Source organism: Eulemur rufifrons, chromosome 29 (assembly GCF_041146395.1).
Source record: "Eulemur rufifrons isolate Redbay chromosome 29, OSU_ERuf_1, whole genome shotgun sequence".
NCBI classification, from domain to species: Eukaryota; Metazoa; Chordata; class Mammalia; order Primates; family Lemuridae; genus Eulemur; species Eulemur rufifrons.
Window position 1 is genome coordinate 96,591,931 of NC_091011.1, and position 22,042 is coordinate 96,613,972.

The following is a 22,042-nucleotide window of genomic DNA, read 5'->3' on the forward strand; positions in this document are numbered from 1 at the left end:
TTTCCCTGTGTTTTAAAAATTATACAGAAACCCAACCATAATGCAACTCCATCTTCAAATTCAGTGTAACTCAGATCAAAATGCTTTGGCATTCGATAGTTTTTGGTGTGAAAGATAGATGAGTAGGTATACCCTTGTTTTCATCCCTTGGGATATAGAAGAAACAGCTCTACAGAAACATTTTACAAAATCCCAGGAGTTACATAAGAGATTAGAAATGCATTTAAACTTTCCTAAACAAATACTTAACTGAATTCCAAAAATGTGACACAAAGTTATAAAAGTCCATTTTATTTAGGCTGAAATATGTATATATTTATTTAGTTTTTAAAAAGCTTAGTACAAAGTTTAATCGTTCATATCACTCTGATTCATCTTCAACAGCCTAGAAACAGAATAGTCTGAAGTTTTATTGTGCTAGTTTAAGAAAGCCATTCTGTATAGAAATACTGTTAATTCCCCTAGAGTTTAAAACTTTACAATCAAATCACTTTAGCTTAAAGAAAACTTTTTAAGACTTGCATAATACCCTGCAAAGAACTATTTTATGATGTATAGCAATAAAATTCAACCCCACTTTCTCCAATAATAAAAAAGTGTTTTTTTGAACTGTTACTTTTTAAACGACGTGAAACTAATGAAAATTGGTTGCTGCTTTTAGAGTCGTCTTGTTTGGAGAAAAATATTCTGTGCTTTACCACTTGCTGCCATGCCTTACAGAGATACGGTCTGTAGTCTACATCCACATCACACGGGCGTTTATAGGCAGAAGGCCCTTCTGGTGAGTCTGAGGTTTTTTGCATTATAGTTTGGGTTGTTGCAACAAGAACCAAGCGATACTCATTTACAAGTTTCTCTAAGAACTGAGAACATTTCTTCAGAGTGGACTCCTGTAAGTTAACGCTCTCTCCTCCATTGACACGGTCTATCCAGTAAAAAGCTGACAGGCTATCCAAAATCAAAAGGCAGAGACAGGGGTGACTACAAAACAAGGTTTCTAGTGAATAAAGTGTAAGAAGTAAGTGGGTGCTACTATTGCAATATACCAAAAAAAGTCTTCCAAGGCAGTATTTTATTATTTCTTCAGAGCTTTGGGATAGTCTATGCTCAAGAATTGTAACAAGCCGAAGCATATCAAAATGGTAATCTGTATCAATAAATAAGACTTCTACTTCCAGTCCACCTTCTGATTTTGGAAGTATACATCGTGCTGTTAAATGATAAAGCATTTCTGTTTTTCCTGTTCCTTCTGGACCATGAAATTCAAGAATATAACCTGTATGAGATTTAAAAATGTCAGTCAAAACACAGCAGCTCAACAGTAAGGCTACAAACTGAAAAGTCCGCAAAAAAGTTAAAAAAAAATCATTTACTGGAATGTGAAAGAAAATCTAAATCCATTTGTCAAAGTGGATCTATATAAGCAAACAGAAATAAATAAGGAAATTAAAAGTGAATCATTATATTTCACCTCTGAGAAACGAGCTGCCTATTAATTAACATCAAGAAAAATTTAAAAACAGAGTGATAAGATTGACAGAAGTTTAGGAGAATCCCCTCAGGATGACTCCATATGCACTCTCACTTAAACAGGTGATATTAGAGAGTTCAGAATAAGTGCCACAGATCCAGAGCCTTTCAAAGATCTACTGGTTACTGTGGTACATATCATTTCTGGTCGTTGATTACACCATATCCATTCCCCCCCTTTTGATAAAGTATAAAACCCTAATTTGAGGGGGAAAGCAATGTATCCACCTTAAAAACTATTTCTCTTAGTCTCCCTTACAAAGAGAGGTTACCGGGTAACAAGTACAGTTGTAGCCAGTGAGAGGCAAGGTGATGTCTGGTGGGGATTATTAGATTTTGCTTTCCTATGTAAGGGCCACTTCTGCCTTGCTGCTCCCTTTCCTGGAGGTGAAACAGCCATCTAGAAACAGTGATGATGAAAGGTATGCCCTAGGGATGGTGAAGCAGGAAGAGAGAAGGTGCCCAGAACTTGAATAACAATATGGAACCCCACACCAGCTATGTACACAGCCTGCCTCTCATATATCACCTATGATGCGAGGAAAATAATCCTCTACCAGGGTAAGCCACTAAGATGGACTTCTATTATATACAGTTGAAAACAATCCCTAATTAAGGTTTCTCAATGTTATTGAAGTTATGAGTGGAATAGTTCTTGATTTTGCAGTTTCACACATTATAGATGGTAAGAGCCCATGGCTCTCAGGTCCTAAATGTCAACAGCATTCCTCAACTGACAACACTTTTATACTTTCCCAAACTACCTTCAGTTATTCTTTGCTATTTGAATATCTCTTGAAACTGTGTCCAGATGCACTCTAAATTAATTTCCTAGCATTAAAAATCAAAGTGAACTACTCTGAACTGTCCTCCCTCCCTCAATGGCCCTGCTTGGTTGGAACAACTACTCTAAACTTTAAAGATCTTTTTCTTTATAGGTTCCAGCAACTCTCTTTAATTGAGGACAGCACGAGTTAAATCATACAACACCTGAGAAAATCGTCCTGCTTCCAGAGCTTTTCAAAATCTATTCTAAACAGTGATGTTCCAATTCTTGCTGGTTTGTTATTAGCAGTTTATGGCTGAACCACTTGACTGGAATCACCATATTAAAAATGTAGATTCTTGGACCCCAACCAAATTACAGCCTAAGAATTCAGTTACTTTATTTCCTATTATTACTAACAAACCATTGTATATCAGAGCAGTCACAAATAATGTATAAGAAATCTAGCAAGTTGCCACCATATCATAAGGTAGTATATAAAACCTCAGCCAATTTCTACAATAATCTTACAACTTGCAATTCTAAATTTACTTAAGAATTTAAAAAAATGATTCCAGCCTCAAGAAATAAAACTATTTTCATATTAACTGTTCATCAATACTTATATTAAAAGTTAACACAGTAACTAAACTTATATTCAACCCAGATATTCAGTTTACCCTCTCCTATTATATTACTGAGGAACTAAGCTAAAACCCCTCCTCCTCAATTAATTCTTTTACTGCCCTAAGTTATAGAAGCAGAATAAACTACATGCACGAGATGAAAAAATGTTAATATAGAACCAGTATTAATTGTAGTAAAGGAAAGTTAAAACAGTTTAGAAAGATTAAGTCTGTAGGACACAATGGACCACGCAGAAGCACAAGATAGGGAAACCAATAAGCAGACTGCACAAGATCCTCCCTCTCCTCTCCCCAGCAAAGTAGCCAGAAGAGATTGATCTGCAGCAACTAACCTGAATAAAGTACTTTATACCTGAAACAAGGCTTCTTCATACAAATCTTATTTGATCCTAATAACACTCTGAGGTAGGAAAAGCAAACTCTATCATCCCCCACCGTCACATTTATCATGCTACATAATCATTGACTATTCACTTGATTGTATTTCCTGTTGGCTTCTTTAAGGTTGGGACTTGAATATTCTCTCCCCAGCACAAAACACAGTATCCTTTGAATGTACCTCATCAGATTACTTCATTCAGTCATTCATTTATTTATTTAGACAGAATCTTGCTCTGTCACCCTGGCTAGAGTGCTGTGGCATCAGCCTAGGTCACAGCAACCTCAAGCTCCTGGGCTCAAGCAATCCTTCTGCTTCAGCCTCCATCTGGGACTACAGGCATGCGCCACCATGCCCAGCTACCATATATTTTTAGTTGTCCAGATAATTTATTTCTATTCGTAGTAGAGACGGGGTCTCAGTCTTGCTGAGGCTGGTCTCGAACTCCTGAGCTCAAGCCATCCTCCCGCCTCGGCCTCCCAGAGTGCTAGGATTACAGGCGTGAGCCACTGCACCCGGCCTCATCAGGTTACTTCTTAAGATCCTCTTGAGAGCCATCTTTAGAATGAAAATGTAAGTCTTGATTGGTGAAGGTTAAAAGCCTGTAATCAATTTTGGAACGTAGCATTTTGAAAGGAAGCAGATGTAGGGAATAATAGGTATATGTGGGGTGATAGGTAGTGGGAGATGGTGGCTTTTGCTAGCAGAGTCCAACAGGTATGAAGGCCCTAGACCGAGACACAGCACAGGGACCAACACAGGAGGCAAAGCAAGAATAGGATCAAACTGTCCAGTGCTAGGTGTGCCTGCCTCCAGAGACTAAGAGGTGCTTGGTCTTAGTTTTGCCAGGTCTTCAGTCCTGAAGGGTAAACCTTAAGTAGTGATTTTAAAGCTCTCAGAAGTAGGCTTGGAAGTACCTGTACAAATCAAATACATACACAAAGTAGAAATTTTTATTTCACATAGTACACGAGTATCCTGATAAGAATTTAGCTTTCAAAATGGTATATTTTGATGTATCTCTAGGTGTCACAAAATAAAAACATCCAATAGCCACTAGGATGTAAGACCCAAGAGAATAATAAGGGGCTGGATATAGCAATCTGGGAGTAATCTACACAGAAATAATAAAGAACAGAGAACTCTCTTTGATGGGTGGGTATGGATCTAAAATTAAGAATAAAAGGCCAAAACACAATTCTTGGGATACATCCACAGTTAGAAGAGTCAGCAGAAGACAGATAAAACAGAAATTTAATAGGAAAATAAGGAGGAAAAACATCATAGGGCACAAAAGAAGGTTTCAAGAAAATGAAATAGTACTAAATAATAATATATGTAGCAGAAAAGTCATAAAAATGAAAAAATGACAGGGAAAAGATCCCTAAAATAGTCCAAAATAGTGACCTTAGAGCAGCAAATGCATAGTTGGCAAAGAGCACAAATAACATATTTTGTGAGTCAAACTTCGAAAACTGAAATACTTGGAAGATAAAGTAAAAAGGCACTACAGGGGACATTCACCACTTTTAAAGGAACAGTAAAGATGGAAATCAGACTGCAGGAAGTTAGGGACTACATGAGCAACTGGAAAAAAAATCCAATAGTTTCATGAGACCAGAGGGTCAAATGATAATTTAAAGAAATGAAAGAAATTCTGTGGTATAAAGGAAGGGACTCCATAGGGAAAGAGAATACATGATACTGGTCAGAAGGTAACTGTGAGATACCGCTGGATAATTCTGGAATTCCTAGAATAAGAAAATAATGAAAACTCTGCCAAGTATTTTCTTGGACAGAGGAGTGGTGAGCATAAACATCTTTCAGCATAACTCAAAAGACCACTCGAAAGCATTTACCTATATGATTTAACAAGGTTTTCTAAATCCACATATTAAGAAAGAAATTCACACATTAACTGAGGTAAGTATCCTTAGATGTTTGATTTGGCACAAATGAAACTGAAGCAAAGTATTATAGTTTGAGGTTAAATCTTTGGTTAAGAGATTTATAGGCAAATAATACTCTTTTCCTTTTATACATTAATAGCAAAGTAGGAAAAACAGTCATTTAAATTAGCCAGGTATGGTGGTACAGCTCCTATAATCCCAGCTACTCAGGAGGCTGAGGCGGGAGATCACTTGAGCCCAGGAGTTGGAGGCTGCAGTGAGCCATGACTGCACCACTGCTCTCCAGCCTGGGCCACAGAGCAAGATCCTGTCTCTACTGAAAAAAAACTAAAAAATAGTTTATAACAACTGGGGAAGTAAAATCTGCAAATTTGCAAGTTACACATGAATATTAGCATTAAGGTCCTTAAATTCCCTACAAATATGTTCAACGATGAACTAAAACCAGTTTTACTGATTTTATAAACATTTACTGTTTAATCATTAATATCAAAAATCACAATCAAATATGTTATCTAGAGGGGACATAATCCTTTTCACTTTTTTTCTTATATGTTTCTGTGAGCTGTTAAAAAAAGTAGCACCCTTGTCCAGCCAAAGTACGGAACGTGACGACTTGTAGTAAAAAAAAAATCCCTATGGTTTGGCACTTGAAAATATTAAACTAAATCAGAAAATCTGGATGGTTTGGCCTTGACAGTTACTCTCACAAATATAATGCTGTAAAGAGTTTGGGTAACAGATTGTCAGAAAGAGTTTTTGAATCTAAAGATTCTTCAAAATAAGAAAAAGAAAGAAAAAGCCAAAAAATACATCGTCTTGGTACCAACGTACTAACTATATAACAAATATGTTAAATTTGCAGATTATAATTATTACCGTGTCAAAGAAGTAACAAGTTGGTACATGGTACTGAAAAATTGCTATCTACGAAAGCATTAAAAATGTTTACAACAGCATTAGAGATGCCTATAACCCCTAAATCTTTTATTGCTTCAAGTTTTTCTACCACAATTTCTGATAAACTATTGTCATTGATAAATAATCCTTATAATCTTAGTCTTATATCTGCTACTGTTCCAATGGAATGTTCATCTAACTAGTTTTATAGCTATATAGGATCTACAGTGGTTTTAAGTAAACTTTTTTGTTAGTAACTAAACATGATGTTGTTTTTTCAAAGTTTCTATAATATTCTAAAAGTTGTGCTGCAAATCCCTGTTTTAACATATTGTCAGTTTCAAAAGGTATACTTAATATCCTTCCTCAAAGAGAATACAAAGACAGCTCAGTTTTTGTCTAACATATTTGATCAAAATTTATCTTTCATTACTGATAATTTTGGTTAACAAATCTTCCAATATAAGAAGTTTTAAAGGGAAGCCAGGCACATGGCATGTGCCTGCAGTCCCAGCTATTCAAGAAGTTGAAGTGGGAGGACGGCTTGAGCCCAAGAGTTCAAGACCAGCCTAAGCTACGAAGCAAGACCCTGTCTCTATAAAAAAATGTTTTAAATAAATTTTTAAAAAAGAAAACACTAAAGGAAGTCCTTCAGGCTGAATGAAAGGACAGTAGACAGTAACTCAAATCCAAGTGAAGAAATAAAGAGCACAGGTAAACGTAACCACCTAGGTAAATATAAAAGACAGTTTAAATGTGTTTTATATTTGTATGTCCATTTTTTCATCCATCTGATTTTAAAAATAACTATTCTTTTTTTTTTTTTTTTTTTTTTGAGACAGAATCTTGCTCTGTTGCCTGGGCTAGAGTGCCATGGCATCAGCCCAGCTCACAGCAACCTCAAACTCCTGGGCTTTAGCAATCCTACTGCCTCAGCCTCCCGAGTAGCTAGGACTACAGGCATGTACCACCACACCCAGCTAATTTTTTCTATATATTTTTAGTTGTCCAGCTAATTTCTTTCTATTTTTAGTAGAGATAGGGTCTCGCTCTTGCTGGTCTCGAACTCCTGACCTCGAGCAATCCTCCCACCTCGGCCTCCCAGAGTGCTAGGATTACAGGCATAAGTAAGCCACCCCGCCCGGCCAAAAAATAACTATTCTTAAGTATTATTTTAATTATTTTAATTCAGTAATAATACTAAATGTGTTAGTGAGCATACAATGTATAAAGATGTAATTTGTAACAGTACAAAACAGGGAAGAGAGCCATACAGTAGCAGAATTTTTTATAAACTATTGAAATTAAGGGCATATTAATCCAAACTATAGTAGATTATTATAAATTAAGATGTTAACTGTAATGCCAGGGCAATCACTAGGAAAATAACTTAAAAATATATAGAAATCCTAAGAGAATTAAAAATGGTATATTCAACACAAAAGAAAACAGTAAAGGAGGAATAGAGAAACATAAAAGACCTAAGAGATATACAAAACAGACAGCAAAATGACAGCCATAAACTCTATCCTATCAATAATTACACTAACCATAAATAGATTAAATAGTCCAATCAAAAGGCAGAGATTGACAGAATGTAAGAACCATGATTCAACTATAGGTTATCTACAATGGACACATTTTACAATCCTTAAGTCACAAAAAGGTTAAAAGTAAAAGGAGAGAAAAAGACTATGCAAGCAAGCAGTAACCAAAAGAGAGTGGAAGTGTCTACGCTATTGTAAGACAAAACAGACATTTAAGACAAAACTTGTTATTAGAAACAAAGGGCTTTTTATAAAGATAAATAGGTCAATCAGCAATAAGACATAATAACATGAATACAATACATGTAGCCCCAAAATACAAGAAGCAAAACCAGACAGAACTGAAGGGAGAAACAGACGATTCAACAATGTTTGGAGACCCTAATACCCCACCTTCAATAGTGTATAGAACAAGACAAAAGATCAGCAAGGAAACACAAGACTTTAACAACTAAAAACCAACTAGAACTAAGAGACATCAATAGAACACTTCACCCAACCACAGGAGAATACACAATCTTCACAATTGCACATTGAACATTCTCTAGAATAAACCATATGTCAGGCCATAAAACAAGTCTCAATAAACTTAAAAAGACTGAAATCACAGAAGCATGTTCTCCAATCAGAAAAGAATGAAAACAGAAACCAGTAACAACAACAAGAAGCTGTAAATCTTTCCAACCTTGGATTTGGCAATGGCTTCTTAGATATGCTACCAAAGCATGAATAACAAAAGACAAATTAGACAAACTGGACTTCACCGAAATTCATAACCTTTGTGCTTTAATGGATACCACCAAAGCAGTGAAAAGACAACCCACAGAATGGATGAAAATATTTGCAAAATCATATATTTGAGAAGAGACATATCTAGAATATATAAAGGACATTTACAACTCAATAACACAAAGACAACCTGGGTTTTTAAATAAGCAAAGGATCTGACATTTCTCCAAAGAAGGTACAGAAATTGCCAATAAGCACATGCAAAGATGCTTAACATCTTCAGCTATCAGGAAAATGTAAATCAAAAACCACAATGACGGCCGGGCGTGGTGGCTCACGCCTGTAATCCTAGCACTCTGGGAGGCCGAGGTGGGCGGATCGTTTGAGCTCAGGAGTTCGAGACCAGCCTGAGCAAGAGCGAGACCCCATCTCTACTAAAAATAGAAAGAAATTATATGGACAGCTAAAAATATATATAGAAAAAATTAGCCGGGCATGGTGGTGCATGCCTGTAGTCCCAGCTACTTGGGAGGCTGAGACAGGAGGATCCCTTGAGCTCAGGAGTTTGAGGTTGCTGTGAGCTAGGCTGACGCCACGGCACTCACTCTAGCCTGGGCAACAAAGTGAGACTCTGTCTCAAAAAAAAAAAAAAAAAAAAAAAAACCACAATGAGATATCACTCCTTACTGACTAGGATGGCTTTAATCAAAAGGACAAACAATAATTATTTCCAGGATGTGGGGAAATTGGAACCATCACACCCTACATTCCTGGTGGCAAGTAAAATGTGAAACTACTTTGGAAAACAGTCTGGCAGTTTCTCTAAAGGTTAAATGTGGAGTTGTCATATGACCTAGCAATCCCTCTCCTAGGTACTAGGAGAACTGAAAACACCTACAGAAAAACTTGTACAGAGATAACCATAGTAGCATTATTCATAACAGCCAAAAATAGGAAACAATCCAAATGCCCATTAACTAATAAACAGATAAACAAAATGTGGTATACCCATACAATGATTATTCAACAATATAAAAAGAACTATGATACAAGCTACAATATGATGAACATTGAATTATGCAATTCCATGCAAATTATGCAAAGTGAAAGAAGCCAGTCACAGACAACCGTATACTGTATAATCCCAATTATATGAAATGTCCAGAAAAGGCAAATCTATAGAAGCAGAAAGTAGATTATTTGCTTAGGGCTGAGGGACATGGGGGAAAATGAAGGGTGACAACTAACAGACATGGGTTTCTTTATGGGGTGATGAAAATGTTCTAAAATCAATTATAGTAATGGTTACACAACTGTGTGAAAATACTAAAAATCACTGAACTATACAATTAAATGGGTGAATTATATGTCTATAAAGTTGCTACATTAAAAAACCAAAACAACCTAAACACATAACCTTCTCTGTAAGTTTTCCCTAGTGTAGAAGTGCTAATAGAACAAGTAGATACCTATTTTCCCTGCTGTAGAAACACTAATAAGCAGGTACCTAAGGACGTTCCTTTAATTCTATAAACTTCTAAACAGAAAAAATAAAAAATAAACTATAGGCCGGGTGTGGTGGCTCACGCCTGTAATTCTAGCACTCTGGGAGGCCGAGGTGGGAGGATCGCTCGAGGTCAGGAGTTCGAGACCATCCTGAGCAAGAGCGAGACCCCCGTCTCTACTAAAAATAGAAAGAAATTATCTGGCCAACTAAAAATATATAGAAAAAATTAGCTGGGCATGGTGGCGCATGCCTGTAGTCCCAGCTACTCGGGAGGCTGAGGCAGTAGGATCGCTTGAGCCCAGGAGTTTGAGGTTGCTGTGAGCTAGGCTGATGCCATGGCACTCTAGCCCGGGCATAGCGAGACTCTGACTCAAAAATAAATAAATAAATAAATAATAAATAAACAAACTATAATAACAAAACTCCTATAAATATTGTGTGTTGGGATAAAAGAGGGAGGTCGATGTATAACCTGAAGATTTACTGCAGATAAGCCAAACTCCATCTCATCTGACTCAGATGTCATGATCTGTTTCTCATTTTTTAATTATACAGTTTAATCTATATAACTTCTTGCTAGGAGTACATGAAAAAATATTTCTTTTATAAAAGTTAATTTATGACACTATATTTTCATTTTAGGTTGTGTTTTTACCATGCTCAGGTGAATCTTCATCAGCAAACAGATTTGGTTCTATTTCTTTCAAGGAACTTCTACCTTCAAGTCGGGCAAGGAGCTTACAAAAGAAAAAAGAGTGAAGGAAAATTCATTACTTAAAAAATACAAAATGCTAGAAATTTACATATATACAATTTTCCAAAAGTCTAAAAGAATTCGTAATTTTGAGGATTTGGAGGGAAATAGGAAATACTGTTTAGGAGAAACACTGTGTTAATTTATTCTTAAATTTTTCACTTTTTGTTTATGAACCAAATACCGATGGTATAAAATGAGTCTGTGCTCTCAAAGAACTGGATGGTCTAGATTAGGATATAGGGACAAGCTGCTACATGCAAAACATTTACCTTCCTTACACCTTTTTTTTGGAGACAGGATCTCGCTCTGTTGCCTAGGCTGGAGTGCAGTGGTACAACAACAGCTCACTGCAACCTCAAACTTCTGCACTCAAGTGATCCTCCTGTCTCAGCCTCTTGAGTAGCTGGGACTATAGGAATGCACCACCACGTCTGGCTAATTTTTTTATTTTTTGTGCAGACAGGATCTCGCTATGTTGTTCAGGCCAGTCTTGAACTCCTGACCTCAAGTGATCCTCCAGCCTTGGCCTCCCCAAGTGCTAGGATTGCAAGTATGAGACACCACACCAGCTTCCTTCCTTATACCTTATACTTATCTTTCTCACTGTACTTCTTACTGTGCCTGATATACAGTTATCTGCTTTGTCTGCCCTATTCTACAGGGTGTCCCAAAAGTCGCCATACATAGGGAAAATGGGAAACTGTAGCTCAATGTACCTTTATTTACAAAATTTTTCCTTCATAGTCTCCATACAAAGAAAAAATTTTGTAATGAATATTTTGTAAATAAAGGTACATTTAGCTACAAAATTTCCCATTTTTCCTATGTATGGCGACTTTTGGGACACCCTGTATTGTCAGCTCCTTATCTGGGTGGAGGGGAAGAGGACAAAGGAAAAAGATGGAGGAAAACTTCCTTGAGGAGCTAGCACTTTAACAGTGTCTCAAAAGCTAAGTAGGAATCCATCAGGTGAAGGGGGCATCATACCAGGCACACAAGACACGGCACCCAAAGTGCAGAGGCTAGAAACAGTATTGTGTGTAGGTAAACTATTAATAAAAGCAGATTTGAATCGCTAGAGCTTGTAGCATGAAATAGGAGATGAAGTCCTGAAAGCAGTCAGAGCATGGAAAGTCTTAGATGCCATGTTTAGGAGCTTATCTTTGGCTTGTAGACAAGAGCAACAGGTTTGAAGCTAAGCAGTGAGCTGCAGTCTAGCATAGGTAAGAGTAGACAGTTGAGATTCCAAAATCAGACCTGCTAGGTTACTTCTCTGGGCCTCAGGTTTCTCATCTGCAAAGTGAGGATAACAAACATACATACCTCATAAAGTTGTTGAGGATTAAATATGTTAAAGAGTGCTTGGCATAGAATAAGCACTATATAACTGTGAGCTATTATTATCTGCATTTCAAACAGATTGTGGCTACCAAGGGATAGATTTGAAGAGAGTAAAACTAGATATGGAGAGAAGGCTGGAGTCTGTCACACCAGTCTGGAGGAGTACCTGCACTATGACAGAAGTAGGATGACAGGAAGCAGAATTCTGTGACTGATTTAAATGTCAATGAGGGAAATGTAATCAAAGCTGATTTTCAAGTTTCTACAGAATCTGTACAGATTTGACAACCTTTCCATTCAACAAAAGAAAAAAAGCATATCACAAATGGGAAGAGAGGTCAACATTTATTTGTGTTTTTAAAAAACCCAATCAAAAGTTTTGGAAAGATTTCCTGAAGTGATGAAAAAGTTCTAGACATCAACTTAACAAGTATGTACAAAGCACTGTGCTAGGTAGAATGGAGACTACCTACCCTCAAAGAACCTGCAGTCTAGATCCTCTAGAACTGTGGTCCCCAACACTCGGGTCCCAGCCCATTACTGGTCCGTGGCCTATTAGGAAACAGGCTGCAAATCGCCACCTGAGCTCCCCACCACCCTTGCCCACCACCTATGACATCCAAGCCCCCGTATCCCCAGACAGTGGAAAAATTGTCTTCCATGAAACCGGCCCTGATACCAAAAAGGTTGGGGACTACTGCTCTATGAGATTATATTACAAAACAAGGTAAAGATACAAATAGGGTGCTTAAGAATCTAAGAGCATGCCCATGGTAAAAACTATTTTCATAAAAATATTAAAATAAAATATAAGGCATTATTTGCCTTTCTGACTAGGTTGACATTTACACTGATGGTATAAAAGCAGTGGTGGGTAAAAGTGCTGCTGACATCCAGCACAATCAAGGCAGTGGCATCAAAATGTATTAGTGCATATTGTATTCTTTACCACTCCCGGTAGAACAAACAAAACCAGTTTTACCTATTAATGTCTTTGATGAAGCAATAAAAATGAATAGTTTTATTAAGTTGTGACCTTTGAGTACACTTTTAAAAATATTCTTTGTGATGACATGGGAAGCATACTGTGTAGTAAATAATTTAACCTTGCCCAAAGAGAGGTCTGGGCTTTGCCCTAGGCTTCTGGGAGGTAATCTCTAAACCCTTGGAATGTTCTGCCTAATAAAAGTATCTGTGTTTACCTGGGGGCCTTCAGTTACACCAGATAGTCTGAAGAATGTGGTTTCCCTTGGGGGCTTTGGGTCAGGTGGTATCAAGTCCACCCTCTTAAAGGGCTGGAGGCTAAGGTCAGCTATGTGGGTAGTAGACTATGTCTTCATGGAAGAGCCCCGACAAAGACTCTGGACACCAGAGTTTGGTTGAGATTCCCTGGTTGGCAATATGCTGTCTGCTGTTCTACACTGTTGCTGGAAGAATTTAGCACTGTCCACGGCTTCACTGAGAGAGGACAACTGGAAGCTCTGTGTATGGAACTCTCTTGGACTTTGTCCCATCGTGTCTCTTCCTTTGTCTGACTTTATCTGTATCCTCTTGCTGTTGTAAACCATAACTATGACTGTAACAGCTTTCAGTGAATTCTATGAGTCCTTCTAGTGACTTATCAAACCTGAAGAAGTTCTGTTGGTTAATTTTCCATGTCAACTCGACTAGGCTAAGGAGTACCCAGATAGCTGGTAAAGCATTATTTCCCAACGTGTCTGTGAGGGCGTTTCCTTATGAGACTAGCATTTGAATCAGTAACTGAGTAAAAAGGACCTGCCCACACCAGTGCAAATGAGTATCATCCAATGCCTCTATTCTTGAGCTAGAACATCCACCTCCTGCCCTTGGATATAGATAGGAGCTCCCTATTCTCAGATTCTGGGACTTATACAAGCGCTGCCTTCAGCCTCAGACCAGGAGGCAGGGTCTTGCTCTGTCACCTAGGCTGGAGTGCAGCAGCATGATCACAGCTCACTGCCACCTCTAACCCCTGGGCTCAATGAATCCTCCTGCCTTGGCCTTCTGAGTAGCTGGGACTACAGGTGTGTATCACTACTCTGGCTAATTTTTTAAAAAATTCTTATAGAGATGGGGGTCTCACTATATTGCCCAGGCTGGGCAACTATGTTACTCTTGGCCTCAAGCAATCCTCCCGCCTCAGCCTTCCAAAGGGTTGGAATTACAAGCATCAGCCACCATGCCTGGCTAATTTTTTCTATATAGATTTTAATTGTCCATATAATTTCTTTCTATTTTTAGCAGAGACGGGGGTCTCGCTCTTGCTCAGGCTGGTCTCGAACTCCTGAGCTCAAATAATCCGCCCGCCTTGGCCTCCCAGAGTGCTAGGATTACAGGCGTGAGCCACCGGCCCGGCTTCCTTCTGTTTTTATTTCCCTTCTTACCCAGAATAGAATTCATGCTCTATCGTTACAAATATTTCATTATAATTGTCATCAAATTCCTTGCTCCTATACCTCTAAACTACTCACCTAATCATAGTTAAACCCAACTGTCCACTCAGCTGAACATTACTGAAGAAAACTGCAACTAAGCTGACTGATTTAAGTTTATTATCATCAAACTAAAGTGGGCCCCCAGTCCAACTATATTTCCCTAGTAATTCATTTTATAGTCACTGTGGCCTATGCCTGTAATCCTAGTGCTTTGGGAGGCTGAGGGGGGAGGATCGCTTGAGGCCAGGAGTTCAAGATGAGCCCAGACAACATAGTGAGACCCTTTCTCTTAAAATTAAAAAAACCCCTTAAGGACAGGAGTTGTGTCTGCAGTATCTATATATCCCCAGCACCTACCTTAGTTCCTGGAACACAATTGACTTGTATGAAGTTTTTACCAATAAATATCTGTATAATTTGCAAGCTATATATTAATACTCCAATAATGATGATGATGATGCTGCTGCTACAAACATTTGGGACACCTTGTTGGCATCAGAGTTTCAACTAAGAGAAATGGTCAAAAGAAGTCAGATGATTGCTTAGAAAGGACCTCAGATTGGTTTGATCCTTAGCTTAATTTGTCCGAAAACTCAGTTTAGCCAGTGCTCGGATTTGATTTGACTCAGTGTTGCTGAGGTTGTATAGCAAAGTAGAAAAATTCCAGGCTTTGGGAATCAAAAAGATCTTGGTTAAATCCTGGCTCTGGCTTTACTAGTTTTCTCCTCTGAAAACAGAATAACAACAAATAGGGTTGATGTCAAAAGTAAAGGAAATAATTTATGTAAAGTGTGTACTGGCCAGGCACCATGGCTCACTCCTGTAATCCTAGTACTCTGGGAGGCCGAGGCGGGCGGATTGTTTGAGCTCAGGAGTTCGAGACCAGCCTGAGCAAGAGCAAGACCCCGTCTCTCCTAAAAATACAAAGAAAATATATGGACAGCCAAAAATATATATAGAAAAAATTAGCCGGGCACGGTGGCGCATGCCTGTAGTCCCAGCTACTCGGGAGGCTGAGGCAGAAGGATTGCTTGAGCCCATGAGTTTGAGGTTGCCGTGAGCTAGGCTGATGCCACGGCACTCACTCTAGCCCGGGCAACAGAGTGAGACTCTGTCTCAAAAAAAAAAAAAAAAAGAAAATAGAAGGGGATAAGTATTGTTCTATTAATAAAAGTCTGTGGTTTCACAAAACCAATTATTGTTTTTTAATAAAATATTAAATATTTGTCTTATTGCATATTTGCCTTTGGCAAAATGGCCGCCCTGTAGCTTTTCTTCCTAAGAAAATCAGCCATTGTTATCAATAAATATTTATCTTGTTTACTATGCAGATACTGTGTTTGGTGCAAAGGATACAAAGAAGTATAAGAACCCACCTTATTGAGGTAGAGCTGAAAAGGAACTGAGAAATCATAGTCTACCACCTTTGTTTTATAAAAGTATAATGACATCCAAAATCACAAAACTTGTTCCTGGCAGAGCCAAGACTAGAACCAAGGTCTCTGAACTTCCAGTCCAGAATTCTTTACCTCAGCCTCCAAAATATGTCACTACACAATTCCTGAAAGAATATACAATATTCATAAGTTAGGGTTAGCCCTGGGAAATGATAATGGGGGTGAAGAAGTTTCCTATTTTTCACTTTGGTACTACTGGAATTTTCTGCTATGAGTATGAACTGCTTTAATAATGAATATAATGGGGCTGGTCAGTTTTAAAAAACAAAACAAAACAAAACACAGGCCAGGGGCAGCGGCTTACACTTGTAGTCCCAGCACTTTGGGAGGCTGAGACAGGAGGATTGCTCAAGGCCAGGTATTCCTATTCGAGACCAGCCTGGACAACAACTCCATCTCTACACAAAATTTTTTAAAAATTAGCTGGGTCTGGTGGCAGGTACCTGAAGTCCTAGCTACTCAAGAGGCTGAGGTGAGAGGTTAGCTTGAGCCCGGGAGTTCAAAGCTCCAGTGAGCTATGATTGCACCACTGCACCCCAGCCTGAGAAACAAAGCAACACCCTCTTAAAAAATTTAAAAAAAAAGCAAACATATGCTTTGCTGGGCATAGCAACAAAAACTGGACAGATGCTTCCAATTTTCTATTCATCAATTACTTTTAAACTCAAGACATATTACCATTTTTGAGAAAAAGCAAAGTACACCATTATTTAACAACTACATGCAAAGGAAGTCCTTTGATGGATAATACCAAAATACTACCACAATCATGGAATCTTTTCTAATAACCTGAGATATAAAAATAAAAACCCCATTGCTACTGTGCAAAAACAAGGTAAAAATGGGTTATTCTGCTGTAAATTGTCAGATTGACAAATGCTGTTCTTCATTTTATTTATTTATTTAGCTTGTCTTCTTTAAATCAAGGGCTTATTATATGTTTCCCACTCATTATCTGGCTTACCATAAATTGCATCCCTAGAACCTGTTAAAAAAAATATTCTTTGCAACTTTGTTTTCTTGAAGACCCTGTATGAAGTGTCTTTTCCCTACTATTCACAAGACGGGTTCACTATTTTATAAGGTTGTAGTTTTAGTGAATTAAAATTTTAAAGTAGCTTATTTCAGTTTCTTAGGTTAGCTTATGGCTTCAGATATCTCCCTCAACATAATACTTCCAAGTGGAACTCATACAGTAGATGAATGTGCAAAGAAAGAAAATAGTGTCCAAACTAATTAAGCAGAGGCCATACAGTTCCCAAAGACACTTAAAGGGATAGAGGCTTGCTTAGTTGGTTTTGTTAATAAAGTCATCTGAGTTTAACATGGGTTTCAAATTATCACTTAGATAAGGTTTTAACTGTGGCTGTTCTTATAGTAAGCAGTGGCTCTACTCTTTAGGAGCAGAGGTTGTCAAACTATGGCCAATATGCCAAATCCAAAAGTTTAAAAATAGAGTTTTATTAAAACACAGGCATGCCTATTTGTTTATATATCTATGGCTGCCTTCGTATTAGAACAGAAGAGTTGAGTAGTTGTGACAGAGACGGCATGACCTGCAAAGCCTAAATATTTGCTATCTGGCCCTCTACAGAAAAAAAATTTGCTGATTCTTTTTACAAATTGCTTCCTCTCCCTCACCTACACAGAAGATCCTTCATGCTCTGCCTATTTCTCAGGACTTCCGTCCCAACTTGTTCTCCCTCACTCCCTTTGCTCCAACCATACAGAGCTACTTGCAGTTCCACTAAATAAGCCATGATCTTGCTTGACTCAGAACCGATGTGTTTGCAACTGTCTCCGCTTTGAATGTCATTCCCTCCTCGCCAACCACTACAAATGGTTCTTAAAACACCAGTTCAGTCACCTCCTCCTGCAGCTAGTCCTCCACGACGCCCGCCCCTCTACTGGACAGCATGTTTTTGTACACATACTGTAATTCTTAAGGCAGCCTAGCCTCCCTTACTAGTTCTTCAACGGCAGAGATTGTGTCTTTGGCTTTACTCCTATCCCTTAACCAGTGGTTGAACACAGTGAACGCTTGACACGTGTTGGTTCAATTCCGGAATAAATTCTTGCAGGGTATCAAATGGTTTGTGTGGCCCTAGAGGTATTTAGGCTGCAATTGTATACCGTGGTAGCGAGGGCTTGATGCCATAAGCAGAGACAACGTGGACTACAGGGAGAACATGAAACAACCTACTCAAATACCACCTGTTCTGGAAAGCCATAAATGCGCCAACTGGCGACCCCGCCCTTTTCCCAGCTACTCTTGCATAGCTTACGTGTCTAACTGTAGTTGAACTGTGACAGGTTTTGGACCATATCCTCGCGAGTAAAGACCTCGTAGTCTACGTCAATCTGGGCTCAATGTAGGCTCGCAGTAAATGCTCGCATCTATCAGGAATGACTTTCTCCGCCTCCGCTTGGACCTCCCACCTCGGAGGACTCCCGGCTCCCAACGGGCTGACTCTTGGGCACAGGTGAGAGGCGAGGGAGGGTCCGGGCGAAGCGCCCTCTCCCACACCGCGGGCGCCCGCGAGCCCCGGGCCCGCCCCGCCCGGCCCGTCCCCGCCCAGCCGGTCCCTGAGAACAGCCCGGCCGGGCCGCGCCGCCCAGGTCCTCTCAGGCCTCCAGGTTCCCTCAGCTCCCCTAGCCCGCAAGCAGCCCTGTTCTCGTCTCCCTCGCTCGCACCCCGACGGCTCTCACCTCGGTCCCAGACTCGGCCTTATGGAAGTCACTACTCATCGCCACGAAGACTCGGCACACAACAAACTCAACCTTCCCGCCACCAACGCCATTTACAGACTGCATGAACCGCACAGCCAGTCAGACCCGCCAGTCCGCGCGCGTGCGCGTTGCGCCGGGCCTCGGCCGGGGAGGCGGCGAGCATGCGCCGTAGGGTGCGTGCCCTGCCCACGTGACCTATACTCCCGCGTCCCCCACAGCGCTCTCTTCCGTCTCCTTGGAGACTGCGAGGGACTCCTGGAGCTTTTGTTTTCTTTTCTTGTCATAAATTTCCGTTCGTTATTGCTAAGTAAAACTAGCAGTATGTACTTAATTTGTTTAACTATTAAAATACATTTACTGAGCAAGCAGGCTCTTTTGTCCATTCTTAGGTTGAAAGCCTCTGGTTGTGTTTTAAGAGTCATGGTTAATTATGAAAAAAAAATAATAAGAAGAAAAAGTATACAAATGTAAAAGATTTTTTAAAGTATACCGAGTCTGGATTTGTCAAGTTCTTTTTTGGAGTAGAAGAATTCTATTACTATTGGCCATTAAGTGTCCATTTATATATTATTAATATATTATACATAGGATATACTATTATATATACTGTGTGTGTATGAGAGATACATATATATGAGATTGAGATATATATATGAAAGAGAGAGTTAAGTTCTGGGAATACTACAGAGAATAGGAGGCATGCCTGAATGGAGTTTACAATCTATTAAGTCATTTACTGGAATGTGTTTTTATTTTTATTTTTTATTTTATTTTATTTTTTGTTGTTGAGACAGAGTCTCACTTTGTTGCCCAGGCTAGAGTGAGTGCCGTGGCGTCAGCTTAGCTCACAGCAACCTCAGACTCCTCGGCTTAAGCGATCCTCCTGCCTCAGCCTCCCGAGTAGCTGGGACTACAGGCATGCACTACCATGCCCGGCTAATTTTTTCTATATAGATTTTTAGTTGTCTATATAATGTCTTTCTATTTTTAGTAGAGATGGAGGTCTCGCTCTTGCTCAGGCTGGTCTCGAACTCCTGAGCTCAAACGATCCGCCCACCTCGGCCTCCCAGAGTGCTAGGATTACAGGCGTGAGCCACTGCGCCCGGCCTGGAATGTGTTTTTAAAATTCACTTTCCGACAGCTGTATCTGTTGTTTACTTGGGCAAAACTGTGAGGCTGGCACTCTCAATTCTCTTATCTTTAACACTCTTGCAGCTGTGTAATTAAGAAATAATGATTATAATAGTTAACACTTACAGTGCTTAGTATGTGTCAAGCACTACCCTAAGTGCTTTATATTTAATAACCTACTTAATCCTCACAATCCTATGAAGTAGGTACTGTTATTACCCCCATTTGTAAAAGATGAGGACACTGAAGCACAGTCTTGGCCCATGATACTTTGTTGACCAGATTGTAGTGAGTTGATACATTAAAGGGAAATGGGAGGACCATGTGTACAGACAATTCTTTAAAGAAGCTTGGCTGTGAAGGAAAGAGATAACAATATTTAGAAAAAATATATAGGATCAAAGAAGTGTTGTTTTTTTTTTTTTAAAGAAGGCAAAGACCAGGATATATTTAACTGCTGACAGGAAAGAGCTTCTAAAGACTTAATGGTTAAATACATGATCTGAGAAAGGATATTTGATGGAGTCAGGACCTAAAAGGGGAAGTATAGATATAAGCTTTATTATTTTTTTTTTATTTTTTTTTTTTTATTTTTTTTGAGACAGAGTCTCACTCTGTTGCCCAGGCTAGAGTGCTGTGGCATCAGCCTAGCTCACAGCAACCTCAAACTCCTGGGCTCAAGCAATCCTCCTGCCTCAGTCTCCCAAGTAGCTGGGACTACAGGCATGCGCCACCATGCCCGGCTAATTTTTTCTATATATATTTTAATTGTCCATATAATTTCTTTCTATTTTTAGTAGAGATGGGGGGGTCTCACTCTTGCTCAGGCTGGTCTCAAACTCCTGAGCTCAAACGATCCGCCCGCCTCGGCCTCCCAGAGTGCTAGAATTACAGGCGTGAGCCACCACTCCCGGCCTGATATAAGCTTTAGATAGGAGAGGGCATCTTTTCCTCTGTGACCAGAAGCAAGGAGTCAAGAATGGCTGCAGGTGCAGATAAGCTTTGGGGTGAGAAGTTGAAAGAAGTTGAGGAAGTTCTAGTCTAGTTCTAGGCTAGTCTACTATGTTTTGTCTTTGAAGTAGAAAGCAAGAGTTATGTCCCAAGTCTGAAGTTAAATTCCTCTTGTGAAAATTAAGATGCACAACCAGGTCAAGTACCTAAATGAATGTTACCCTGTCTATAGGCTCTGCTAAAAACCTTTCCCAGAAAACCATTCTTGGTCCATTCTAGAACATAGAGGAATGGGTGATAGAAGAATTAAAATACTACATTAAAATGGAGTATGGTAGTAATTATTTTAACTAGGAAATTTTTCCTGCAACATTTATTGTCTATAATCACATTTAATACTCAGCATATATTAAGATGATTCTTTCATAGCCCAGAGCTTTTCTCCCCAATTGAGTTGCAATTTTCTTAAATTCCAAGGCCAGTTTTCTGAACTTATCTGGATTTTGACATCAGATACAATTTTTTAACTTGGTTCTGTCACTTATTGCTGTGATACAAGTTACTTAACCCCTCTGAAACTTAGTTATAGTGTTGTGATAACTAAATGAAATCGTGTACTTAGAACAGCTACCACAGCATCTAGCACAAAATATTGATTCCTTCCTACCTCCCTATATCTCTTAGATCATCAATTCACATGCTACCAAAAACACAATAAATACTCAGTATAGAGCTACTGTTCATAATGACAACAGAGATTAGGGCTAAGTTAAGGGTTGAGCCTGTCTGGCAATTGTCCAGGATGGCATACCATAAAGGATGGTAAAACTTCTCTATACTAGAATATCAGAGGAATAGGAGATGTAAAAAGCTATTTTTATTGCACCTCTTTTCAAGGAGAATATTGTATATGGTTGGGAAGATAAGGTGCTTGGAAATAGGATGTGATAGACACTAGAAAAGACATGCTTAAGCAACAGCAGGTGTGTATACCATGTGAGGGTAGTGGATTGTAATGGAAGTAAGGTGAACAAGCCTGGTATTACCACCACCAACATCCATCTATTCTCCCTTCTCCCCACCCACTTCCATACATAGAAGCAGGATTTTCTGAATCTCTAAAAATGTACAAATATTTCAGGACTGGATGTGGTGGCTCATGCTTGTAATCCTAGCACTCTGGGAGGCCAAGGCAAGATGATTGCTTGTGCTCAGGAGTTCAAGACTGGCCTGAGCAAGAGCCAAACCCCATCTATACTGAAAATGGAAAACATTAGCCGGGTATGGTGGGGCGTGCCTGTAGT

At 39.1% G+C, this 22,042-nt stretch overlaps 1 protein-coding gene across 1 annotated transcript; it reads right to left on the bottom strand.

Moving 5' to 3' along the window:
• Positions 1–545: 545 nt before the first annotated feature.
• XRCC2 (X-ray repair cross complementing 2) lies at positions 546–18,683 on the bottom strand. The gene is made up of 3 exons (XM_069461690.1): positions 18,636–18,683; positions 10,571–10,652; positions 546–1,276 (listed from the first exon to the last, which is right to left on the bottom strand). Exons 1-3 carry the CDS (start codon positions 18,672–18,674, stop codon positions 546–548), a joined length of 852 nt encoding a protein of 283 aa, XP_069317791.1. The 5' UTR covers positions 18,675–18,683.
• Between the last annotated feature and the right edge of the window lie 3,359 nt (positions 18,684–22,042).